Genomic DNA, 21,075 nt, shown 5'->3' on the forward strand with positions numbered 1-21,075 from the left:
AAATAAACCAATTAATGAGTGAACTCCAATCTCTCTGGCTTTTAGTGGGGACTTATAAGGGAACCTCTGCAAGAATTAAATTCACTGACCAACTTTGACGCTGGTCACAGTTCAGAACATTTGAGTCAGGATGGCGTATGAGAGCTTTCTTGCTTCAATAGTAATTGATATTAGAAATGTGGAATTGGGCAATCAATTTTAGATGCTTCACGAATGTCCTGGTAAAGAACAAACCTTATTGTGAAACCAAATTGCTATTGTTATAACAGTTCAGCAAAAAAATAGAAGATCTGATGAGCGACGGCTTCTCATCATGGCGGACCCTAGAGATAAGGAGCTTCAGGACTACCGCAAGAAGCTGCTAGAGCACAAGGAGATTCACGGCCGTCTTAAGGAGCTAAGGGAACAATTAAAAGAACTTACCAAGAAGTATGAAAAGTCTGAAAATGATCTCAAGGCACTACAGAGTGTTGGGCAGATTGTGGGTGAAGTGTTTAAGCAGTTAACAGAAGAAAAATTCATTGTTAAAGCAACAAATGGACCAAGATATGTCGTTGGTTGTCGACGTCAGCTTGATAAAAGTAAACTGAAGCCAGGAACGAGAGTTGCTTTGGATATGACTACACTAACCATAATGAGGTATTTGCCAAGAGAGGTGGATCCTTTGGTTTACAACATGTCTCATGAGGATCCTGGAAATGTTTCTTATTCTGAGATCAGAGGGCTATCAGAGCAGATTTGGGAGTTAAGAGAGGTAATAGAATTACCTCTTACAAACCCAGAATTATTCCAGCATGTGGGAATAATACCTCCAAAAGGCTGCTTGCTATATGGACCACCAGGCACTGGGAAAACACTCTTGGCCAGAGCTGTTGCTAGCCAGCTGGACTGCAACTTCCTAAAGGTTGTATCTAGTTCTATTGTAGACAAATACATTGGTGAAAGTGCTCGTTTGATTAGAGAAATGTTTAATTATGCCAGGGACCACCAGCCATGCATCATTTTTATGGATGAAATAGATGCTATTGGTGGCCGTCGGTTTTCTGAGGGTACATCAGCTGACAGAGAGATTCAGAGAACTTTAATGGAGTTACTAAATCAAATGGATGGATTTGATACTCTGCATAGATTAAAAATGATCATGGCTACAAACAGACCAGATACACTGGATCCTGCTTTGCTGTGTCCAGGAAGATTAGATAGAAAAATACCTATCGATTTACCAAATGAACAAGCAAGATTAGATATATTGAAAATCCACGCAGGCCCTATTACAAAGCACGGTGAAATAGATTATGAAGCAATTGTAAAGCTTTCAGACGACTTTAATGGAGCAGACCTGAGAAATGTCTGTACTGAAGCAGGTATGTTTGTCATTCATGCGGATCATGACTTTGTCGTTCAGGAAGACTTCATGAAAGCATTCAGGAAAGTGGCTGACTCCAAGAAGCTGGAGTCCAAACTGGACTACAAGCCTGTGTGATTTCCTCTCAGGTCTTGATGGCTGCATGACAGACATTGGCTTAATGTCAAAATAAAGTTAAGGAAAATAATGTATGTATTGGTAGTGATCTCATTAAAAGTGAATAAACATGTATGAGCAACATAATAGTATGTAATTTAGTAATTCTTTCAAAATTGACACAGAAGTTGTATGTTTGTAATGTTGCATTTACTGCAAGACATGTTGAAGCTTTTCATATTTGCTTTGTGAGCATTTTGTACAACATTCAAATGGTTTGAGATAGTACAGGAGAGCATTTCTTATGACTTATTTTATATTTGTTTTCCTCATCCTGAAAAAATGGAATAAAATCTGTTTTAGTTATCCTAAAAAAAAAAAAAATAGAAGATCTGGATAAGTGATGTGGCCCTGCCTAACGTCACCATTTTTTTTTTTTTTTTTTTGGTGTAAGATATTTATCCTTAGAAAAAACATATAAGAAATCTTTAATGTGCTCTAATACAAACCCCTATTCTCTGGAGCACATGGCCATAAAGGCTGCTTCAACTTTTTAAAATAATTTGTGAGATTATAGCTACATCATATTTACATTCTCTTTCCTGTGTCAAAGTTATACAATGACCCCTCATTGTTTTCTAACCCATGCCTTGTGTTTCTTTAACAACAGTTACACAGCAGCAAAAGTTACTGTGTGAATGTGCCCTGTGTTTGTCTGCAGGATTTCCCAGCTATGAGGTAATTATCTGCACTGGATATTGGGTGTGTAATAGAATGTGCACACAAAGAACCCTGTGCTTTGGCTGAAGAACAGGATGTGTTCTAGGAGAGACTATAACCCTTGCTGCTGGGCTAGAAAAGCAGAGCTGGAAGGAATGTGCTGTCCCATCATTTGATCTCTGATCACCTAATAGGGGGACTGCTAATTCTGAGGCCCAGCTCGGTGGCCCTAACCAATGTGGGATTCTAGGGAGAGTTAGCAATCAGGAGTACTAGTGGCAGGTAGTTTGTGGGTTTTTTTTCATGATTCTCCTTTGCTTCTGCTGTAGTGAATTGTAAGGAAGACCACAAGCCATGCCATGGTGGGTGTAGGGTGTTAAGAACAGGTCTGCTGAGCTTTCATTTCTGCTGGAATTTGGAGGGACCATGAACCAGACTGTGGTTCTGTTGGTCTATGTGGTGACCTTGGAAGTGGCTATTCTCCACTGAGCCTCCTTGTGTATGAATTTCCTGAGGAAGGAAAGACTCTGCAGCCCTATTATGGGAGGATATGATGCTTATAGAATCACTGTCCAGTGGACACACATGAGCACTGCTTTTGGTGTGCAATGGGAAGACAGATTTGAAAACTGAAAGTCTGGTTTCTAGAATTTCTGAGCATTGAGTCTCCATATTAAGGTTTGTTTCATAAATGTTACAAATAGTTTAGAAACTTGTAGAAGGAAGTGTTGGGAAATTATCCTTCAGAAACACATGATTAGAATGTTTTAACATTTCTAATACCAGTATTGACCTGATTCTTGGAAGTTCATTTCCATGGAAGAAGTTACTAAGCTGCAGATATATTTCAGGTTTGCCTTTTGTTGGGCAGGTGGATAGAGCAGATTCCAAATTATGTGTCATAATCTATGTGGCAAGAGATAGACATTAAATTATTCTTCTATATCATTTTGTGATTGGGCATCAGTGGGGTTGTGTTTGCCTGAAACTACAGGGAGACATGAGAGTTTTCAGAGCCATAGCAAGAGAGTACCTCCATTTGCCAAGAGAGCTCTAGAGCTTGAGGCCTCTCTGTTGGAAAAAAATATCATAGCTGGAGGGTCATAAATATAATATTGAAGGTCACTCTGAGTTAATTTTGTGGAAGTTGTGATTTTCTATACACATAGAATCACAGGTAGCTGGGTAACATTAGTCAAGACAAAACTTTTCCTGGCTGTGTTTCCTTTGTTCTTTTGATTAAAAGTTGACTGTATTTTCCTGCTCTTGTTGTTGGCTCTTTCTATCTTCTTTATTCTTTCACAAATATTGTACAAGTTCTTGATTGTTGCAGCTTTGTTGTAAATCTAGAAGCCACATGGTGTCAATATGTGTACTATTTTTTTTTTTCATTATCCTGGTGAGCATTCTGTGTGTTTCCACTTTGCATGTAGCATTCGAAACAGGAATCCTGTCATAAATTGTTGAGGCATTTCTTTTGATTATATTCAATTCATGCTGCAAATTTACCATACACGAGCTGGAGAGATGGCTCAGAGGTTAAGAGTACCAACTGCAGCCGGGCGGTGGTGGCGCACGCCTTTAGTCCCAGCACTCGGGAGGCAGAGCCAGGTGGATCTCTGTGAGTTCAAGGCCAGCCTGGGCTACAAAGCGAGTCCCAGGAAAGGCGCAAAGCTACACAGAGAAACCCTGTCTTGAAAAACCAAAAAAAAAAAAAAAAAAAAAAAAAAAAAAGAGTACCAACTGCTCTTCCAGAGGTCTTGAGTTCAATTCCCACATGGTGGCTCACAACCATCTGTAATGAGGTTTGGGTTTCTGCTGCTTAAGTGATTGACATGGTTAATATATTGTGTTTGTGTTTTTAAAGTCTTCTAGTACTATTCTCTGTCTTAAATAGCTTCAGCTGTCAACATGAGGTTTCCTAGAGTCATCTGAGGGAGCATCAATTGAGGCTCTGCCCAGACCAGAATTGCTAGTTACTATGGTTTTGGGAAACTGTTAATTGGTGTAGAAAGGCTCTTCCACTGAGGTTACAATACCCTAAGCAAGAGGGTCTGAAATTGTTGAGATATCTAGCTTAGCATAAGACAGTGACCCAGCAAGAGAGAACAGAAGTAAACAAAGTTTCTCCATGGTTTTTGCCTTCAGTTACTAGCTTGAGTTTCTATGCTAATCTGCAATAATTGTTGATTGTGATCTGGCAATATCAGCCAAATAATCATGTTCATTACCTGAAATGCTTTTGGTTAGATAATTTAATTTCAGCAAGAAACAAATAAATTGGATCAAAATAAGGTACACCAAAAGTGATTTCGATGCTGGGTAGAATGTGGGAATGTTGTCTTTTGGAGGAATGTGGAAGATATTAGGATTTTAGATGGCAAAAGCCATAGAAAACTTCACACAGAGCTAAACTGGCAATTCTTGTGGGAGTAGGAATATGGGAGTGTTGAAAGTAATGCAGACAGTGGAGCTTGGGGTCATAGGATTTAAGGGGGAAAGACTCCCTGGAAAATTTAGATAGAGGTCATTTGTATATTTTATCCCCAAATCATTGCTATTTTCTCAATTCCCTGATAAATTGAGTAAGGCAGAATTAGAAAGTAATTGGCTGATTTTTTTGGACAAAGTATTGATTCTGTTTGGTGTTTATTACTGATGACTCATTCAGGTCTACATTGGAAAAGACCCAAGTGCTGCAGAAACAAATGAAAAGTCAGTGCCCACATCCCTTTCTCTTTTTTAAAATCTATTCTTTTATATATATATTTTTATTTAAAAATTTTTCTTTCCTTTTATATATCAACCCTTGTTCCCTCTCCCTCCTCTTCTCCTGCTGCCACCACCTACCCCCATCCAGCCACACCTCCTCCTCATAGAGAGTAGGATCTCTCTTGGGTACATACAATACATAGAGGAAAACAGAATGAGGTAGTTTCAAATGGTGGTCCTGTGGTGAAGCAGAGGCAGGAAATTTCAAGAAGTTTATTGCTATAAAAGGATGGCTGTTCTCAGCATGTGAAGCCTAGGAAGGAACTCTAGGGTAAGACTCTATCCATCTAAGCTTTCAATTTATGGAAGGAATAGGCAACTTGATTCCTAAACTGAAGAAGCAACTTCATAGAGCACAGTGTGGTAGCATCCATCACAACTTAGAAGCCAATTTTGAGGGTAACTCATGTTGTACTGGTTCTGGAAACAAGAAAGAGGTAAAACTTGTAGGTTATAGATTCTTCCTCTGTGGTTTAAATTCAGCACTGTTGCACCAATATATTTTTGAGAGAGTCAGAAATCCAGTGAGCAGACTATGAGAGTTCATTGCATTTTTGTGCCCAGATTGTGATCCCCAGAGAGACCACTGAAGACAAACTTACCATAATGCAAAAGCAAGGCTTTATTGGGGAGCAATATATGCCTAGGCAGGGACCGCAACAAGCCATCCAATATAGTGGAGGCTGGAAGAGGTGCCCAGTCCTCTGCAAGCTCAGTTTTTAAAGGCAAAAACCACAAGGTTACATCGGTTAGGGGTGCTAGTATGGGTAGAATTCTGATTGGCTCACTTCTAGGAACTTTCCAGAAACCTTATCTTCATCTTACTACTAGGTAGTGGTTGTTTGTCAGCATTTCTCATTGGTTGCCCTCGGGTTGGGACATTCCATGGTTAAACAGTCACTACAAGATGGTTAACTTTATATCAGCAGTTCTGAGAATTCGAAACTCAGGCCTGTTTCAAATTGGGGTTAGGGGCTTGCTTAAAATGGAGGTGCTTTAGTCCTTCAGCATGAAGCTGTAAAGATGTAACCAGTTTTGTATTTTGACATGATAGGATTTTCTGATACCCAAGCTATGAGGCATCTGCTAATGAAGAGTTGCATACAGGGAGTGGAATTAGCAAAAGGCGAGACATGTATGAAAATTTTAAGGATAGAGTTATCTAAGCCCTTTGAGAATGAAGCCCTACCTATCAGACAGAGCTATAGAATTTGTTTGCACTGTTGAGTTTTAGTCTTGCCTTGTTCCAATTTTTTCTCACTGTGCTCACAGCCCTTTCTTTCTTTTTTAAAAAAATCTATTCTCTCATAAATTACATCCTACCTGCAGTTTCCTGGAACTACCCTAGAGGTACAGCCTTTAGAACAGCACTCAAGGCTGAAAGAGAAATCTACAGCATGGTGAAGCTATGCCTTTTCTATCTGCGTGTAATTAAGGAAAGTAAGAACATTCATTTACTCTCTTGATGGTTTCTTTTCTTTATTCTCTCATGTTGTTCTCATCATGCTGTTCTCCCTCATGTTCTCTCTCATTGCTCTGTCCTATCATGCCTTTTTACAGTTTATATATTCTAGCAAACTCTTTCAGGAAATAAAAATCAAGAAGTTTCACTCGTAGATAAAGACCTGACTAAAAACAGAAACATTCTGGCAACTCTCATGCAATATGTCTAAGTAGCCACTCATGAGCAAGCAAGGGGCTATGTGTAAGCTTCTGATTATCCAAGAAGACCTTTAGGCTCCCACAGTTTGGGATTCAAGTTAGACCAGTCATTGGTTGGTGACCACACAATCTCTGAGCCACCATTGCCCCAGCCTATCTTGCAGGCAGGTCAAGTGTCAGCTGAATGTTTTGTGTCCAGCTTGGTCCTCAGTGAGGTCACCCTTATAGATTCCAGGAAGTCTGTACTGTTTCCACATCCCCTGTTAAAACCTCCCTTATTTTAGTCATCTGTTCCCACACTGCCTTCTCACTCTCTGTCCTTTCCTTACTCACCTGAACTTTTCTGTTTATATCCCCAACTGCTTCCAATGCATCCACAATATCTACTCTGTTTTTTCATCCCAGGGATATCCAAGCATCACCCCTAGAGCAATTCTTCTTACTTTCTTGTAGTTAGAGTTTTCTCTCTGGGTCTGGCCAAGCCCCAGCAGTCTGACAGCCCACCTATAAAATAAACACACAGATGCTTATATTATTTAAACTGTTTGTCCTAATGGCTCAGGCTTCTTGTTAGCTGTGTTATATCTTAAATCGACCCATTTTTATTAATCTATAAGTTGCCACATGACTTGTGGCTTACCAGTATCTTAACATCTTTTTATGGTGGCAGCTGGCAGCTTCTCTCTCTTTTACTTTTCCCTTTTCTTTTTCCTTTGTTCCAACAATATTTCCTGTCTGGCTACTGGCCAATCAGCACTTTACTTATCAGTTAATCATTTACAGCACTTCCCCTTTTTTGTCTTTTTTTTTTTAAGAAAGGTTTTAACTTTAACATAGTAAAATTATATACAACAAAACAATTATCAGAAAAATTTAATTACAATTGTCTCACACTCCTAAGCAGTCTGGAAGCCTCTTTATTCTCCTACTATCCCCAGACTGCAAGATGGAACCTTAATATCAAGAACTTTATTTTAGCTGCTTTTTATACTCAAACTCCCCCTTCTTAAATTTTGAAAGCTGTATTTGCCTTGTGTTCTTTAACAACACTGATATTTCTGATAGACTTTTATTAGCCCAATATTTTCACCAAAACTGCTACTATTTAAAGAAGTCAAGAACATAGGTGTTCTTTCATGAAACATATCATTAACTTACTCAGAGGAAAAGCATTTTTGGGATTTAGTATTTTCACTTCATTAACTTTAACTCCTGATGTTATCAGCTGTGATATTTAGCATTTCTTATAAGGAACTTTCAAGTGTGAAGAAACTCTTTTTTGTAAGACAACTATACTTTCTGAAGTTTGATTCCATCTACAGAGCAGCTGTTTCTTTTTGAATGCCTGTTTCCTTTTCTCCTTATTAGATTTGCAAAGGAATTACTCATTGCAGGCTGTTTGTTCAAAAGGCAAAAAACTTTTTTTAAATTTTGCATGTTTCTTCATATCTTGAACAATGTTCAGTGTATAAACTGCTTTCCCTTGTTTTAAGGATTTTAAAGTGGCTTGTTGATAAAGATTTCTGTTCTCTCCTCAGCTGTCTTCAACAGGTGTCTCTCCTTCATTTGACACTGGCCTCAAATCAGAACTGCTCCTGCCTCATTAGCATGGTTTCTAGTTAGAGGCTGTTCCTTTACCTAAATGTATCACTTCAGGATGAGGGTGAAATTTCCATTGAACTACTGTAATGCTCTTAGCAAAAAATTATTGCACAGCTATTAGGGGAAATAAGGTATTTTCCGCAACGGTCCCCCAAACCGGCAAATCTCCATATCCTTTCAATTTTTCATTAGAACTGACTTTCAAACTCTGAGATGATTTTCATTTTTCTTAAAAGCTGTATTTTAAGTTTACCATGGACGTCTTTTTGAGGTGAAAAGTTTTTACAGGCAATCTCACCATCTTTAGCAGAAAAACTACATTTCCCAGAATTCATTTCTCTTTGTCACTGTTATGAGCTAGCTCGTGGACTTCATTTCCTATAGTTCTTTTCGGGTCCAGGAGTCACCTTCCGGTTCTTTTTTACTGGGCTTACTTTCAAAATTTTTTGCTTTTGCAACAGAAGATTTGAACCAAGCGTTTCGCATTTTCAGTTATGGGACATTGGGAGATTTCTGTCTTCAACCAGTGTTTCTCCTTCATTTGACACTGGCCTCAAATCAGAACTGCACCTGCCTCATTAGCATCATTAGAGGTGGGCACTTCTGATAGCAGCTAGTCAGGAAAAAACAAAAGCATTTACGACAGAGCTTTCCCATAGCTCCTTCAGAGAGATTTTCTCCCACTGATCTTTATCTCATTTTGCTTTTTCCTCCCCCTCCCCCAGATGCAGAGCTTCAGAGATCTCAGGCTGCTGCTCTGCTCCTCTGTTAGCTGCCTTTGGAGATGGGGTCGTCCTCCCCGCCCCCCAATCTGTTTCAAAGTCTAGCAGCTTTCTCAGGTCATAAAATTTCAGGAGAGGAATATGTCCCTTCTCTGTTTCTTCTTCAGAAATTCTTTCTCTCCAACAGTTCCCAGTTTGGTCTCAGTTTAGTTCCTCTGCCCTAGAAACAGTTTCCCAATGTCACAGTGGCAGCTTTTCCTGCTACTTGAAGGTAGGGGCTTTTTGTCTGTCTCTATTTTCAGGGTCTGTGTGGTTTGCATACAGATTGAAAATCAAGCTTCTGCTTTTCTAACAAGGGAGGTTTTGCAATCCCTAAACTCAAATCAGGCCTTAACCTGGCCCAATTCCCCAGTGGGGAATTTGTTTGTTTGTGCACTCAAGAACAGAGTTTATGCCAGAGGCAATCACTTCTTAGGGCTAGATTCTCTCATCTCACCAGGAGTGAGGTGAAACAAAGCTTTTCTTATAAAGATGCTTTCTGATTGAAAAAACACTTTACTCCTGGATAGTTCTGCCCTAGCTGGGCTCTTTCCCCAGAGAGCATTCCTGACTAGGCAGACCAACTACAGATGCGGTTCAGGTTTATTGTTTTCCCAGAAAGGTCTTTTCTCTGCTAGGAAAGCTTTTCTCAGAGAGGTTTCTTTTTAAAGCTGTGGACACTGCGTAGTCCCACCTAACACCCGGGACTTGCAGGAAAACGGACAATTGTGATGTTCCCACTGGTTTTAGCTTTGTTTGTTCATTAGCAGTTTTCCCCAGGGGCCCTGCACCTTCCTACCTTGTCTCTATGCACCAGGAAGTTCACAGCTGCAGGAACTCTAGTATCCCCAGAATGCACTCAAACTCGGAGGTACTGCCCAGTTGCTTCTCAGTTGTTGGTTAAGCTAAGATACAATGCTTAACTGAGTTTGCATTACTTCAGGGGATCTTTGCTTTAGGGCAAGTAGGAGCTCCTTTTCATTCTGAAATGCTCACTCAGAAACAAAACCCTTGATGCCTCAGCTCAGCTGTAACTGCCCTATTGGGCTCTCTGTAGCTCTTTACCCATACTCTCCCAAGTGTTTCCCTCAGGGAACTCCCACCCACTGTCTTTTCGTGGGTGGAAGAGACAGAGTTTAGAGGAAAGGTTTTTAGGAACTTATCCCTGTCTCCTGCATTGCAGGGAGGATTTTTCTGGCTTGAAAGACAGAATTTAGGGAGGTTTTGCAGTCTTAAGGTTTGTTGTTTTCCTTTAGATCTAATCACAGGTGGTGCCCATACTGATATCTTTAGGTGATTCTAATTTTTGTCCTTCTGAGAGAGTTCTGAAAGGCTTTAGTTTTTTAAGTTTTTTAAGAGAGCTTTTAGTTTGAGAGAGAAAGATTAAGGCTTTTTAGAGAGATCCCCCCCAAAAAAAAATTTCCAAGAAAAGCTTTTTAGTTTAAGAGAAACTTTTTATTTTCCCAAGAGAGAAAGACCAACTTTTCTCAAAACTTTTGAACTTAAACTTTTTGGCTTCTTACACCCACACTTTTGCCTCAGGGAGAAATCACTCTCCCCCTGCCCCTTGGCTTTAGCATTTTAGCTGTCCCCAGGCCAAAAGCTTTCATAGGAAACTTTTCTTCTTCCTGATAAGCTCAAAGAAGAGCTTTTTTACTACCTGTAAAGCTTAAAGAAAAAATTTTCCCCCCAGTTTGTGTTCATAGCCCCCAAAGTTAGAAAATTGAAGAGTTTTTCTGTCTAGTTGCCTTAAATTTTTTCTACACAATCTTACACTTCTAAGTTTTCCTACACTATATTACTACACTATAACATATTTTTCACAGATAGAAATTAAGAAAGAGAAGATAGAAATTTTGATAGAAGAGATTTTTGCACTGCAGCATTGGACATCCTTCCAGTCCATTTTTTCCTTTTCTCTCGAGGATAAAAATCCCTGCCCCTTATTAATATTCATATTCCATTACAACACCAGACATATCCCTTTTTTTCCACTGGCAGGGCCTGAAAATGCACTTTAGCCAAAAACTCTGTAATAAAAATATTATTTTCCTTTGTCTTTAGTCCCTATTACTTTGTCTTTAGTCCCTGTTCATTTGTCTTTAGTCCCTCCCACACACCTTTTTTTTTTCTTTAGTCCCTGTTCATGGTGCCATTCTGCAGGGTGTTTACCCACCAACTGCACAGTTCCCCAGAGTTTTCTTGAGTTCGAGCAGCAGGAAATATTAGATACAAGGATTTAGATTGTGGAGATAAACAGATAGAAAATAAAGGATAGCCTCAAGAGGGCCTGGAACCTATTCCAATGAACCCTCTTTGTCTCTGCCCTAAGGTATTTATAGAAATGCCAAGGGGTGAGCAAAAGACCTCCCTCAGCACAGCCAAGTGCAGACAATCTCAGACACCTGCACTCAGGCCTAGGGTCCAATCATCCTCTCTATGCAGACCTGCTGGATAAAGCCACTAGGAACCTGAAAATGGCCTCCCACACCTCCATCATGTGCTGGTCCTGGAAACAAAAAAGATTCAAAATCTAAGGTCATAAATTCTTACTTTGTGGTTATAGTTCAGCATTGTTGCAGGCATCTATCTATGTTTGGCAGAGTCAGAAATCCAGTGAGACTGTGAGAGTTTATTACATGAAGCTGTGAGAATTGAAGCCTGATGTTGGTTGTTTCTCTTTTTAAATCTTTGCTCTTTTGGGGGGCTGTCACCCAGCTCTCAAAAATTACACACAGAGGCTTATTTATTATTATTATTATTTTAATTTTTTTTCAATTTTTTGAGACAGGGTTTCTCTGTGTAGCATTGTGCCTTTCCTGGAACTCACTTGGTAGCCCATGCTGGCCTCAAACTCACAGTGATACACCTGGCTCTGCTTCCTGAGTGTTGGGATTAAAGGCGTGTGCCACCACCACCTGGCTAAATTAGTTTTTTTTTAATATGCATTGCTTTTACCTTCATGCATGACTATGTGAGGGTGTTGTGTGCCCTGGAACTGGAATCACAGACAGTTGTGAGCTGCCATGTGTGTGCTGGAGAGATGGCTTAGTGGTTAAGAGCACTGGCTGCTCTTCTAGAGGACCTAGGTTCAATTCCCAGCACCCACATGGCAGCTCACAACTGTCTGTAACTCCTGTTCCAGGGGATCCAACACCTTCACACAGACATAGATGCAGGCAAAACACCAATTTACATCAAATACAAATATAAATAAGGTTTATTTTTTATTATAAATGCCCAGCATTAGCTTGGCTTATTTCTAGCCAGCTTTTCTTAAATTATCCCATCTACCTTTGCCTCTGGGCTTTCATTTTCCTCTCTTCTGCATGATGGATTCACAACATGCCCCCATGGTTGGGCATGTTTGCACATGCCCAGTGGACCTAGACACTTCCACCTAGCCAGTTCCAGGTCAAAATAGCTATTTCCGGGTCAAGACGTCTCACGTGACCAGGACTCCATGGCTCTACATGGTTGCATAAGAGCACACAACACAACCATGTGATCTGCGCATGTGTGGAGTAGCTACATCGACCTGTGCACGCCACCCAGCCTTTATAAGCCAGTGCCATATTCCTGGCTCTCTCCTTCTTCTTCTTCTTCTCCACACACAGGTCTCTCTGTAGGCCTGAGCACTCATCTGTCTCTTTCATCTTAATAAAACTCTTGTTAGTGGATTCTGTCGTGTTTCATGACATTTCCTCACAGGGTAAGAGTGCCGCTAAATAACTAACACTGCATACCTTTCTTTACTTTTTATTCTGTGGCTTGCTGTGCAGCTGGGTGGTTGGTTTCTGGTGTCCTCTCCTTTTCTTGCTCCTTCTTTCTTTTTTCCTCCCAGATTTCTCCTCCCATTTATTCTCTCTGCCTGCCAGCCCTGCCTGTACTTCCCTGCCAAGATATTGGCTAGTCTACTTTTTATTAGACCATCAGATCAGGTGTTTTAGACAGGCAAAGTAACAAAGCTTCATAGAGCTGAACAAATGCAACATGAAAGAATGCAACATTTCTTTGTATCACTGAAATAATTCTTCCACAGCACAGACAAATATAACACATTTTAAAATAATATTCTACAATAGCATGGGTTTCAATTTAAGACCACAAAATGTTGAGATACCTAAGTTATGAGACATCTTCCAAAGAAAGCTAGCTGCATATAGGGAGTGGATGTAACCAAAGAAAGAGATGTATGAGAAGTTTCAGGGATAGGGCCATTTAAGCACTTTAAAACTAAAGTACCATGCATCTGAGACAGAGATATATGAATTGATGTTTGTCCTGCTGTGCTTCAGTCTTGCCTTGGTCCAGTCTTCCCTTACTGGGTCTCCATTTCTCTGTATTGGAATTTGAATGGTATTCTGTGCCATTGTATGTTGGAAAGGTGTAACTCATTTTCTGATTTTACAAGATGTCACTGTCAAGAATGTCAGAAGAGACTTTGGACATTTGAACAGTATAGGGGCTATTGCAGATTATAAAGATCATTGAAGTGATTAAATGCATTTTAATCTTGGATGATCATGAGCCTATAGTTACCAGGGTCAGAATGTAGTTGATTGAATGGAACACCTACCAAATAGGATGATGTATTTAAATGTGTGTCACTCCGTGGTGACTTTCTTTCAATTGCTTGTGAAACTTCTAGTAGGAGGAGCCTCTCTGGATGAAATTACTCACTGGTGGTATGATATGCATCTTTATATTCTCAACTCATTTCCTATTCTTTACATTCCTTTATTGGTGTCTGGTAAGGCCTAAAATGTTCAAAGTTCACAAGACATTCTTGATGGGCTCACAATAGCACCCATCTATTAGATGTTAAATTTGACATCTATACTTGGTCTCCAGAATGATGAGACCACAATAATATTTCACACTCTTTCAATCCTGTTTCATCTGCCCAAAGTCAGTATGATGCCCTTTCCATGTGGCTTCTGGATAGGGAGAGAAGAGGTATTTAGCATCATAAAGAGGGTTAAAACAATCATGGTCTTGTCTTCCTTGGCTGTGTGCAGGTGCTCAGTGAGACAAGATCTGATGTCTCACATCTGGGCAACATCTTTTTGTGAAGAAAATAATATCAGTGAGATTGGTTATTTAAACCATATCTCACGTAGATATGGTTGTTGCCAATTCTCTTAGTCTTTGGTTAAACATTCCTGCTGAGTACTGTAGACCATGCATTTGGCCAAAATTAATTTTTCTTTCTGTGCTGTCAAGATCAGTTGAACAAGTAGTCTTAAGGGTCACTTGGGTTTGAGAGGAATCTCAGACTATTCTAGCATTTCGTTTATCAGTTGTCCATCAACGTGAGAATAAGTCAAAGGTTTTGTTTTATGTACTGTGTCATCTTTTGAAGTCTTGAGTAAATCTTTCCCACATTGATCCTCCTTTTGTAGACTAGACAATGTTTCAAATTCATTACATGATGTCTCTATGATCTCTAGGAATAATAAAAGTTATCAATGGCTTTTTTCCCAGGGACCTTGTAGGAAAGGGGAGAAATATTTCCCTTATAGTCCCTCTAACCACATTAGAATAGCTTCCAAAAATGATTATGAAAGACCCAAAAGATCAGTATTACACCATTTTGGTACTTTTAACTACTGTATATTATTTCAATAGCCAAATACAACTCAATAAACTTTTGGTTGACATACCTTTTAGTCAGTCCCTGAAATAGTTGATATTTGACCTTGCCAAATTCAATATATGACCTCCAAATATCATCTTCAATATGCCTTAAACAACTTTCTCACATCTGCATAATTTGTAAAACCTTTTTAGTCTTCTTTATTCTGGAGCCATCCATCATCTTAATATATGTAAGTCCTTTCCTGGGGCCATTTCCATGTTTACCTTCTTCTAATATGTTTTTTTTTTTAATGTACCAATTCTTTTTTTTAATTCCATGAGACGCAAGAACATTAACAAATATATTTATGATCTGTTGTGAAAATTTTCTCTCTAGTGGTGGGAGACAAGGCAATGTCTATATCATCTCCATAAGTCCCAGTGACAATGCAAATGCAATTTCACAAATGTCATCCTGGGAAATCAATGAGTTCTTTGAGCTTACTTACTGAACATGGTTGAAGAGATACTTAAAGGAGTTGAATACTGAAGTAGTTTGAATAAAAATTGCCTCCATAGTCCCATATAGAGTGGCAATATTAGGAGATGTGGCCTTGTTTGAGTAGGTGTGGTCTTGTTGGAGGAAGAGTGTCACATTCACTATATCCTGCCTACTGATCTGGATGTAGAACTCCCAGCTCTTTCTCTAGCACCATGTCTCCCTGCACATCACCACGCTTCCTGCCATGATGATAATGGACTAAACCTTCTAAAACTGTAAGCCATCCCCAATGAAATGTTTTTCTTTATAAGAGTTACTATAGTCATGGTGTTTCTTAATAGTAATAAAAGTGACCACACAGGAATGTCTTCACTCAGTATATACAATGGTTCTCCCATAGCTAAATATGTGTTATTCACCTTCTCTCTACTGTTCCATTGTCCATATACTCTAGTATTACATTTCTCAGGGTTGAAAGGAGAAAAGCCTGAAAGCACTCAAGGTAAATACCCACTTTGAAGATGACCTTGTCATATATACAAATAGAGAATCCACCTTCTTTCTAGTATTTCCCAGGCTATGTACTCTAGCTCCTCATGCAAACCTCAAGATCACATGTCATTATGGCTGAATTGCTCACAGTTGGTTGGGAAAGAGGCTGTATACCCAGAAAGAAGGAAGAGCTCCTTCTATGATGGAATATCAATGGTCAGCAAGCCTGGTGGTGGCTATCCTCTTAAGCAGGCAAAACTGATCATAGGAAGGTGTATATTGTTTGTCTTAATATAGTGCTGAGCAACAAGAATTAAATCAAAGAGTTGAATAAAAACTGTGTCTAAGATAATGAAATAAATTACTATAACCTAGGTACAGTTAAACTAAACCTGAGAGAAAACTACATGGCATCACTATTATAACCATGCTTTTGGTTTTTAATGGGTGTATGTTGGCAATACAAAGAAACACATAACCAAAAATTATCGAATTGATGTGTACAGCCTTCAGTACAACACAACTAAAAATTCTTTTTTAAACTATAATGCCCTAGTTTATAATAGAAAGATCTTTCTACAGAGGGTCTCTCTATCTTCTCCATGGATGGACATCCCATTACCTGTTTTGTTATGGACATGTGATTGATAACAGAATACAAAAAGGGTGAATGAATATTTACATATTAGCATCCTAATCTCTATAGCCCTGGTTAACCTACTACTTATATTTGGGTTATTTTAGTAGTAGCCTGCCCTTAGCTAAATTCTACATTGTGTGACTATTTCCTAATCATTGTTAAATCCTTTCTATCACCACCTCCACCCTTATATATACCACAGCTTAGTAGTAGAGTGATACCCAGTACATGAGATATTTAACTCCAAATGAATCCTGCATCTAAATGGCAAATTCAAAGTGCAGAACTTCTAGAAAACACTAGATACTAGGCCTTTTTGAGCTTGGCAACCTGTGTAGGCCTTGGAAGATTTCTGTAAAGACCCTGATGTATTGAGAAAGAAACAGGCCTCGTTCTCTAAAACAGGGAATATGCTTTGTAGAGCTGGTAAATGTCTGAGGCCAGGATCTTTGAGGTGAGGGGATGGCTTATGATCATGAGAATTCACCTCTTTCTACACATGGGGCTATGATTATCCGTCGCAAGGATATTGTGGACATTGCTTATAATGTCCTTGAGTTATCCTGTGTTCCTCTTGTGCAACATTGTCTGATTTATCTCCTTTCGAATTTGTATACTTCCTTTGAAAACTGAACCCATTGGTTTACATTAACAAGTAACTTGCTGTTGAATTTCGTACAAACCTCATAGCCACCTGTACTAGGTTTGTCCTTAGATTGGAAGCCAGGGCTGGGAACTACTTTGATTTGTGACTTCAGCTCACTGGTCTTGTCACTCAGGCCATACTATCCAATCAGAGCCTCCAGAAAACCTACCAGTCAGCTGGGAGGGCACTTTCAAGAGCCATGTTTCTGGCTTAGCTCATCTCCTGAGGAAGTCAGAAGTTGTCTTGTGTGTTGTGCCTTGTTGTCCACTGTGGGGAGAGTGCAGGTCAGCTTGTTGGCTATACTATGGTGAGTGAAGACCTGCTTTTCATAGACAAGGAGGTGGGGCTGGCCTTGGGGAGTAAGGGGCCACTGTCCCCATGTCAGGAGGAGTGGCTGGCCATGGTGAGTGAGGGGCTGCTGTCTTCCAACTAGGTGGGCTAGCTGAGCTGAGGGAGCTGATATAGTGGTTCTTCCTTTGGTTGAGTGGGAGCTAGTGACTAGACAAAGAGTTTGCCATGTTCCTGCTGGTCCTATGTGGCCCTTGCAACTCCCTAGGACAGGGTAGCAGCCTCTGAATAACCTCATTCTGCTGGCTGTGTCTGTGCAGACCAATTGGATCAGGATTGTGCTTAGAAATATCCTTGTTTTTGACATCACTGTGAAATGATGTTGCCTATAGTGCTTGGATTGTCAATATGGAAGGCAGATTTGCCAAACTCAGAGAGCCCTGATCTCTCTAGTATCTTCCAGAAGTTCTGCAGTTCTAACATTTAACATTTAGATTTAGGATCTGTCTAGAGTTAATTTTTTGGAGCTTGAAAATTATATTTCGTGTTTAAAATAGCACTCCACTACTAAACTGTGATGTAGAAGAGTAGAAATGATCATAATAGAACCCACCAGATAAGGATTTACTCATTTTTAGGAGACATTAAGTCACAAAGTAAAATTTAGGTAAGGGAGGGCTGCATCCCAAATACTTCAAGATAAGTAGTATGCTAATCATGCCTGTTAGAGAATTGTATGATAAAATGGAAATGTTCATTATTCAGGATTAGCCAGGTTTAAAGCTACATTCCCATAACAAATGAGACAGACTTGATTTACACCCAGCAGAAAAGAACATCCCTCCATTAAAAAATAAGCCTGTCAATGCTGCTCAAGGAAACATTAAAGGGTCACAATCAACATTAAGTCCTGGTGTACCATGAAGGTACACTAATTCTAGAAGAACTGCATCTCTAGTTTTTTTTGAAAAGCAGTTTTGAGTCAAGATCTCCAACATTGAATGACATGGACTTGAAAGGCTGTTGGTAGCCCCGCAGAACATTGCCCTTCCATTCCTCCTTACTAACCACCCTAAATTCTCAGATTACAGGTCTGCAGCACTAAAGAGTTCTCCAGTTACCAGTTGGAGTCACATAGTGTGCTGTCCATTGCAGTAAGGGAAAAAGATTTATGTGTGGATCATGTCTTCTTCCTTCAGTAGAGAAGGGGAGGAATGGTGTACTGTGTACACTGCAGGGGGAAACAGACTAGACAATACCTAGATCACAGACTGAAGTTTAAGGCAGGAAGCTACAGAGATCTTTATCATAAAGAGGGCTTGGCAGGTTGCTCAACACATATCCTTCATGGGGCTGACCTGAGTTCAGATCGAAGCATCCAAATTAGCAGGTCCATAAGTACCTGCTGGTTCAGGTTCAGGGGATATGATAGTCTCTTTTCTTGTTTGTCACCTATACACACATGGAAGACATTCTCTTGAACATACAAATGTACTTATAAAAATGGTGATAAATTTGTTTTCATATGCTCTTGTGACTTATAAAGCAATTAGAACAAAACAAATTGCTTTAAGTGTATAATACAAATCATACATTGTTTCTTTAAAAAATCTGTTATCTTGGGTTTGATTTAGAAAAGTTTTCCTTTCTGCACTTGGATATAGACTTACATCTGATCATCAATTATAAGAAAGTGATCCTAACTTTTTTGAATAAGAGGTAGATATAATAGCAGAGTTAGTATAGAAAAGTTGTATTTTATTATGCTGATGGTCATCACATAAGGTTCCCACTCTAAATTCCCAACTATGGTCTTAGGCCTACATTGCCAATTCTGCCCACCTGTGCAATATATCTTAGCTGAAGTTCTGGTCCAGTCTCTAACAGAAGTCTCTGATTCAAGGGTCAGGATCCTGGCAGCAATGCTCTAGCCACAGGGCTGATTAAGGCATTGTCTTTACACATCTACAGAGCAGAACTTTGTTCTTGGACTCTGCTTATGTACCATCCAGTGGGCATCATGGGGTACTAGGATAGTGTCTGGTTATCTGAAGTGGATGATATACCTGGGTTCTGGTTATCAGGTACAACCTTGGGTGAAGTGTGGGCTAGCATCCATGGTCTCTTAGTGTCTACAGGTTCTATCTAGGACCTTCTGGCTTTTACAGTTTTTTATTGAGAAGTTAGGTGTAATTCTGACAAATTTGCCTTTATATGTTTTGTGTTTTGATTATTATGTGGCAAGGAAAGTTGTTTTTTTTTTTTGTTTGTTTGGTTTTTTTTTTGGTCTAGTCTACTAGGGTTCTTTTAGCTTCTTGTACCTTCATAGGCATGTCTTTCTTTAGGTTGGGAATGCTTTCTTCAATGATTTTGTTGAATATATTTTCTATGATTTTTATCTGGAATTCTTCTCCTTTTATCTCTATGGTTTAGTCTTTACATTGTGTCACAGATTTCATGGATATTTTGTGTTAAATATTTGCTGGATTTAACATTTTCTTTTACTGATTAATCTATTTCCTCTATGGTATTCTCAATGCCTGAGAGTCCCTCTTTCTTCTCCTGAATTCTGTTGGTTTTGCTTGCACCTGTAGTTCCTGTTTTTTAATTCAGATTTTCCTTTTCCAGAATTACTTCAGTTTGTGTTTTCTTTAGTGCCTCTATTTCAATTTTCAAGTTCTGAACTATTTCTTTTACCTATTTGATTGTTTTATTTTGGTTTCCTTAGCTTTCTGTAAGGGGTTTATTCCAATTTTTTTGTTGGTCTTTTTCTCCATTTCTTTAAGGGAAATTTTCATTTCCTCCTTAAGTTATTTTTAAGGTCATTTTCTTCTGGGTCATCTGCATTGGGATGCTCAGATCTTATTGATGCAGGATTACTAGTTCTGGTGGTGCCATATTGCTTTTTATGTTGTTGAATGTGTTCTTACATTGCCCTCTACCCATTACTTCCTTCAACCCATATGGTTTGAGCTCCAGGTCACTCTTCTCCCAATTGGTACATGTGGGGCCTGTGCCTTCTGTGGTTTTGGGTGCCTCAGGTAATGGTTGTTAGGGGCCAGGGGAGGAGACTGCTGCCCAGTCTCTGGGGCTCTGGTTACTGTGAGGAGGGGCATGGAATGTACCTTTGGAGCCCAGGGGCTAGAGAAATGGGCTGTCCAGCCAGGAGGTCAGGGCCTCACTTCTTTTCCCAATTGGTGCAGGAGTGGAACATGACTTCAGTGGTCACTGATGCCACAGCGGGATGCTTGGTGAACCCTGTTCAGTATTTATATGTGTGCATAAGAAGTATACTGCCTCTTTGATGAAATCTAGATGAATAAATTTAAAAAGCTAGAACACAATATCAATGATGAAATACCTTAATCATGCTTTTAGTAAAGCCAAACATAACTGTTTAAGATTTATCATCACTTTAATGTATGTGGCAAATAATCTACTTTGCTGTTCAAATATGAAATCATTGCTACTCATGGGCTTGGCACATCCAATAAGTATATTTATAGTATCAGCCATTTTTTTTGTGTTCTAAAGGGACTTTCTAAGCTGGGCGGAGGTGGTGAACACCTTTAATCCCAGCACTCTGGAGGCAGAGGTAGGCACATCTCTGTGAATTTGAGGCCAGCCTGGGCTACGGAAAGGCACAAAGCTACACATAGAAACCCTGTCTTGAAAAACCAAAAAAAAAAAAAAAAAAAAAAAAAATGGGCTGGAGAGATGGCTCAGCTGTTAAAGGCTAGGCTCACAACCAAAAATATAAGAGTTCGGTTCCCAGCACCCATAGCTGTCTCTCCAGCCAATAAAAAAAAAAAAAAAAAAAAAAAGTAAAGGGACTTTTGGTCCCAACTACAGTGTTAGTTAGAAAAGGTTACTGTATGATGGTTTTTCAACTATCAGGAAATGGCTAAGTCATTTGGGAACATGACAACTGCACCAGGTTCTGTGTAA

At 39.5% G+C, this 21,075-nt stretch overlaps 1 protein-coding gene across 1 annotated transcript; it reads left to right on the forward strand.

The window, feature by feature from the left end:
- The first annotated feature begins 301 nt into the window (after positions 1-301).
- LOC114700704 (26S proteasome regulatory subunit 10B-like) lies at positions 302-1,606 on the forward strand. The gene has a single exon (XM_037199130.1). It carries the CDS (start codon positions 314-316, stop codon positions 1,481-1,483), a length of 1,170 nt encoding a protein of 389 aa, XP_037055025.1. The 5' UTR covers positions 302-313; the 3' UTR covers positions 1,484-1,606.
- Positions 1,607-21,075: the final 19,469 nt, after the last annotated feature.

This window comes from Peromyscus leucopus, chromosome X (genome assembly GCF_004664715.2).
Source record: "Peromyscus leucopus breed LL Stock chromosome X, UCI_PerLeu_2.1, whole genome shotgun sequence".
NCBI classification, from domain to species: Eukaryota; Metazoa; Chordata; class Mammalia; order Rodentia; family Cricetidae; genus Peromyscus; species Peromyscus leucopus.

What these genes read in the sequence shown, in the direction of transcription:
- LOC114700704 (XM_037199130.1), top strand. Translation starts at nt 314, where the DNA reads ATGGCGGACCCTAGAGATAAGGAGCTTCAGGACTACCGCAAGAAGCTG.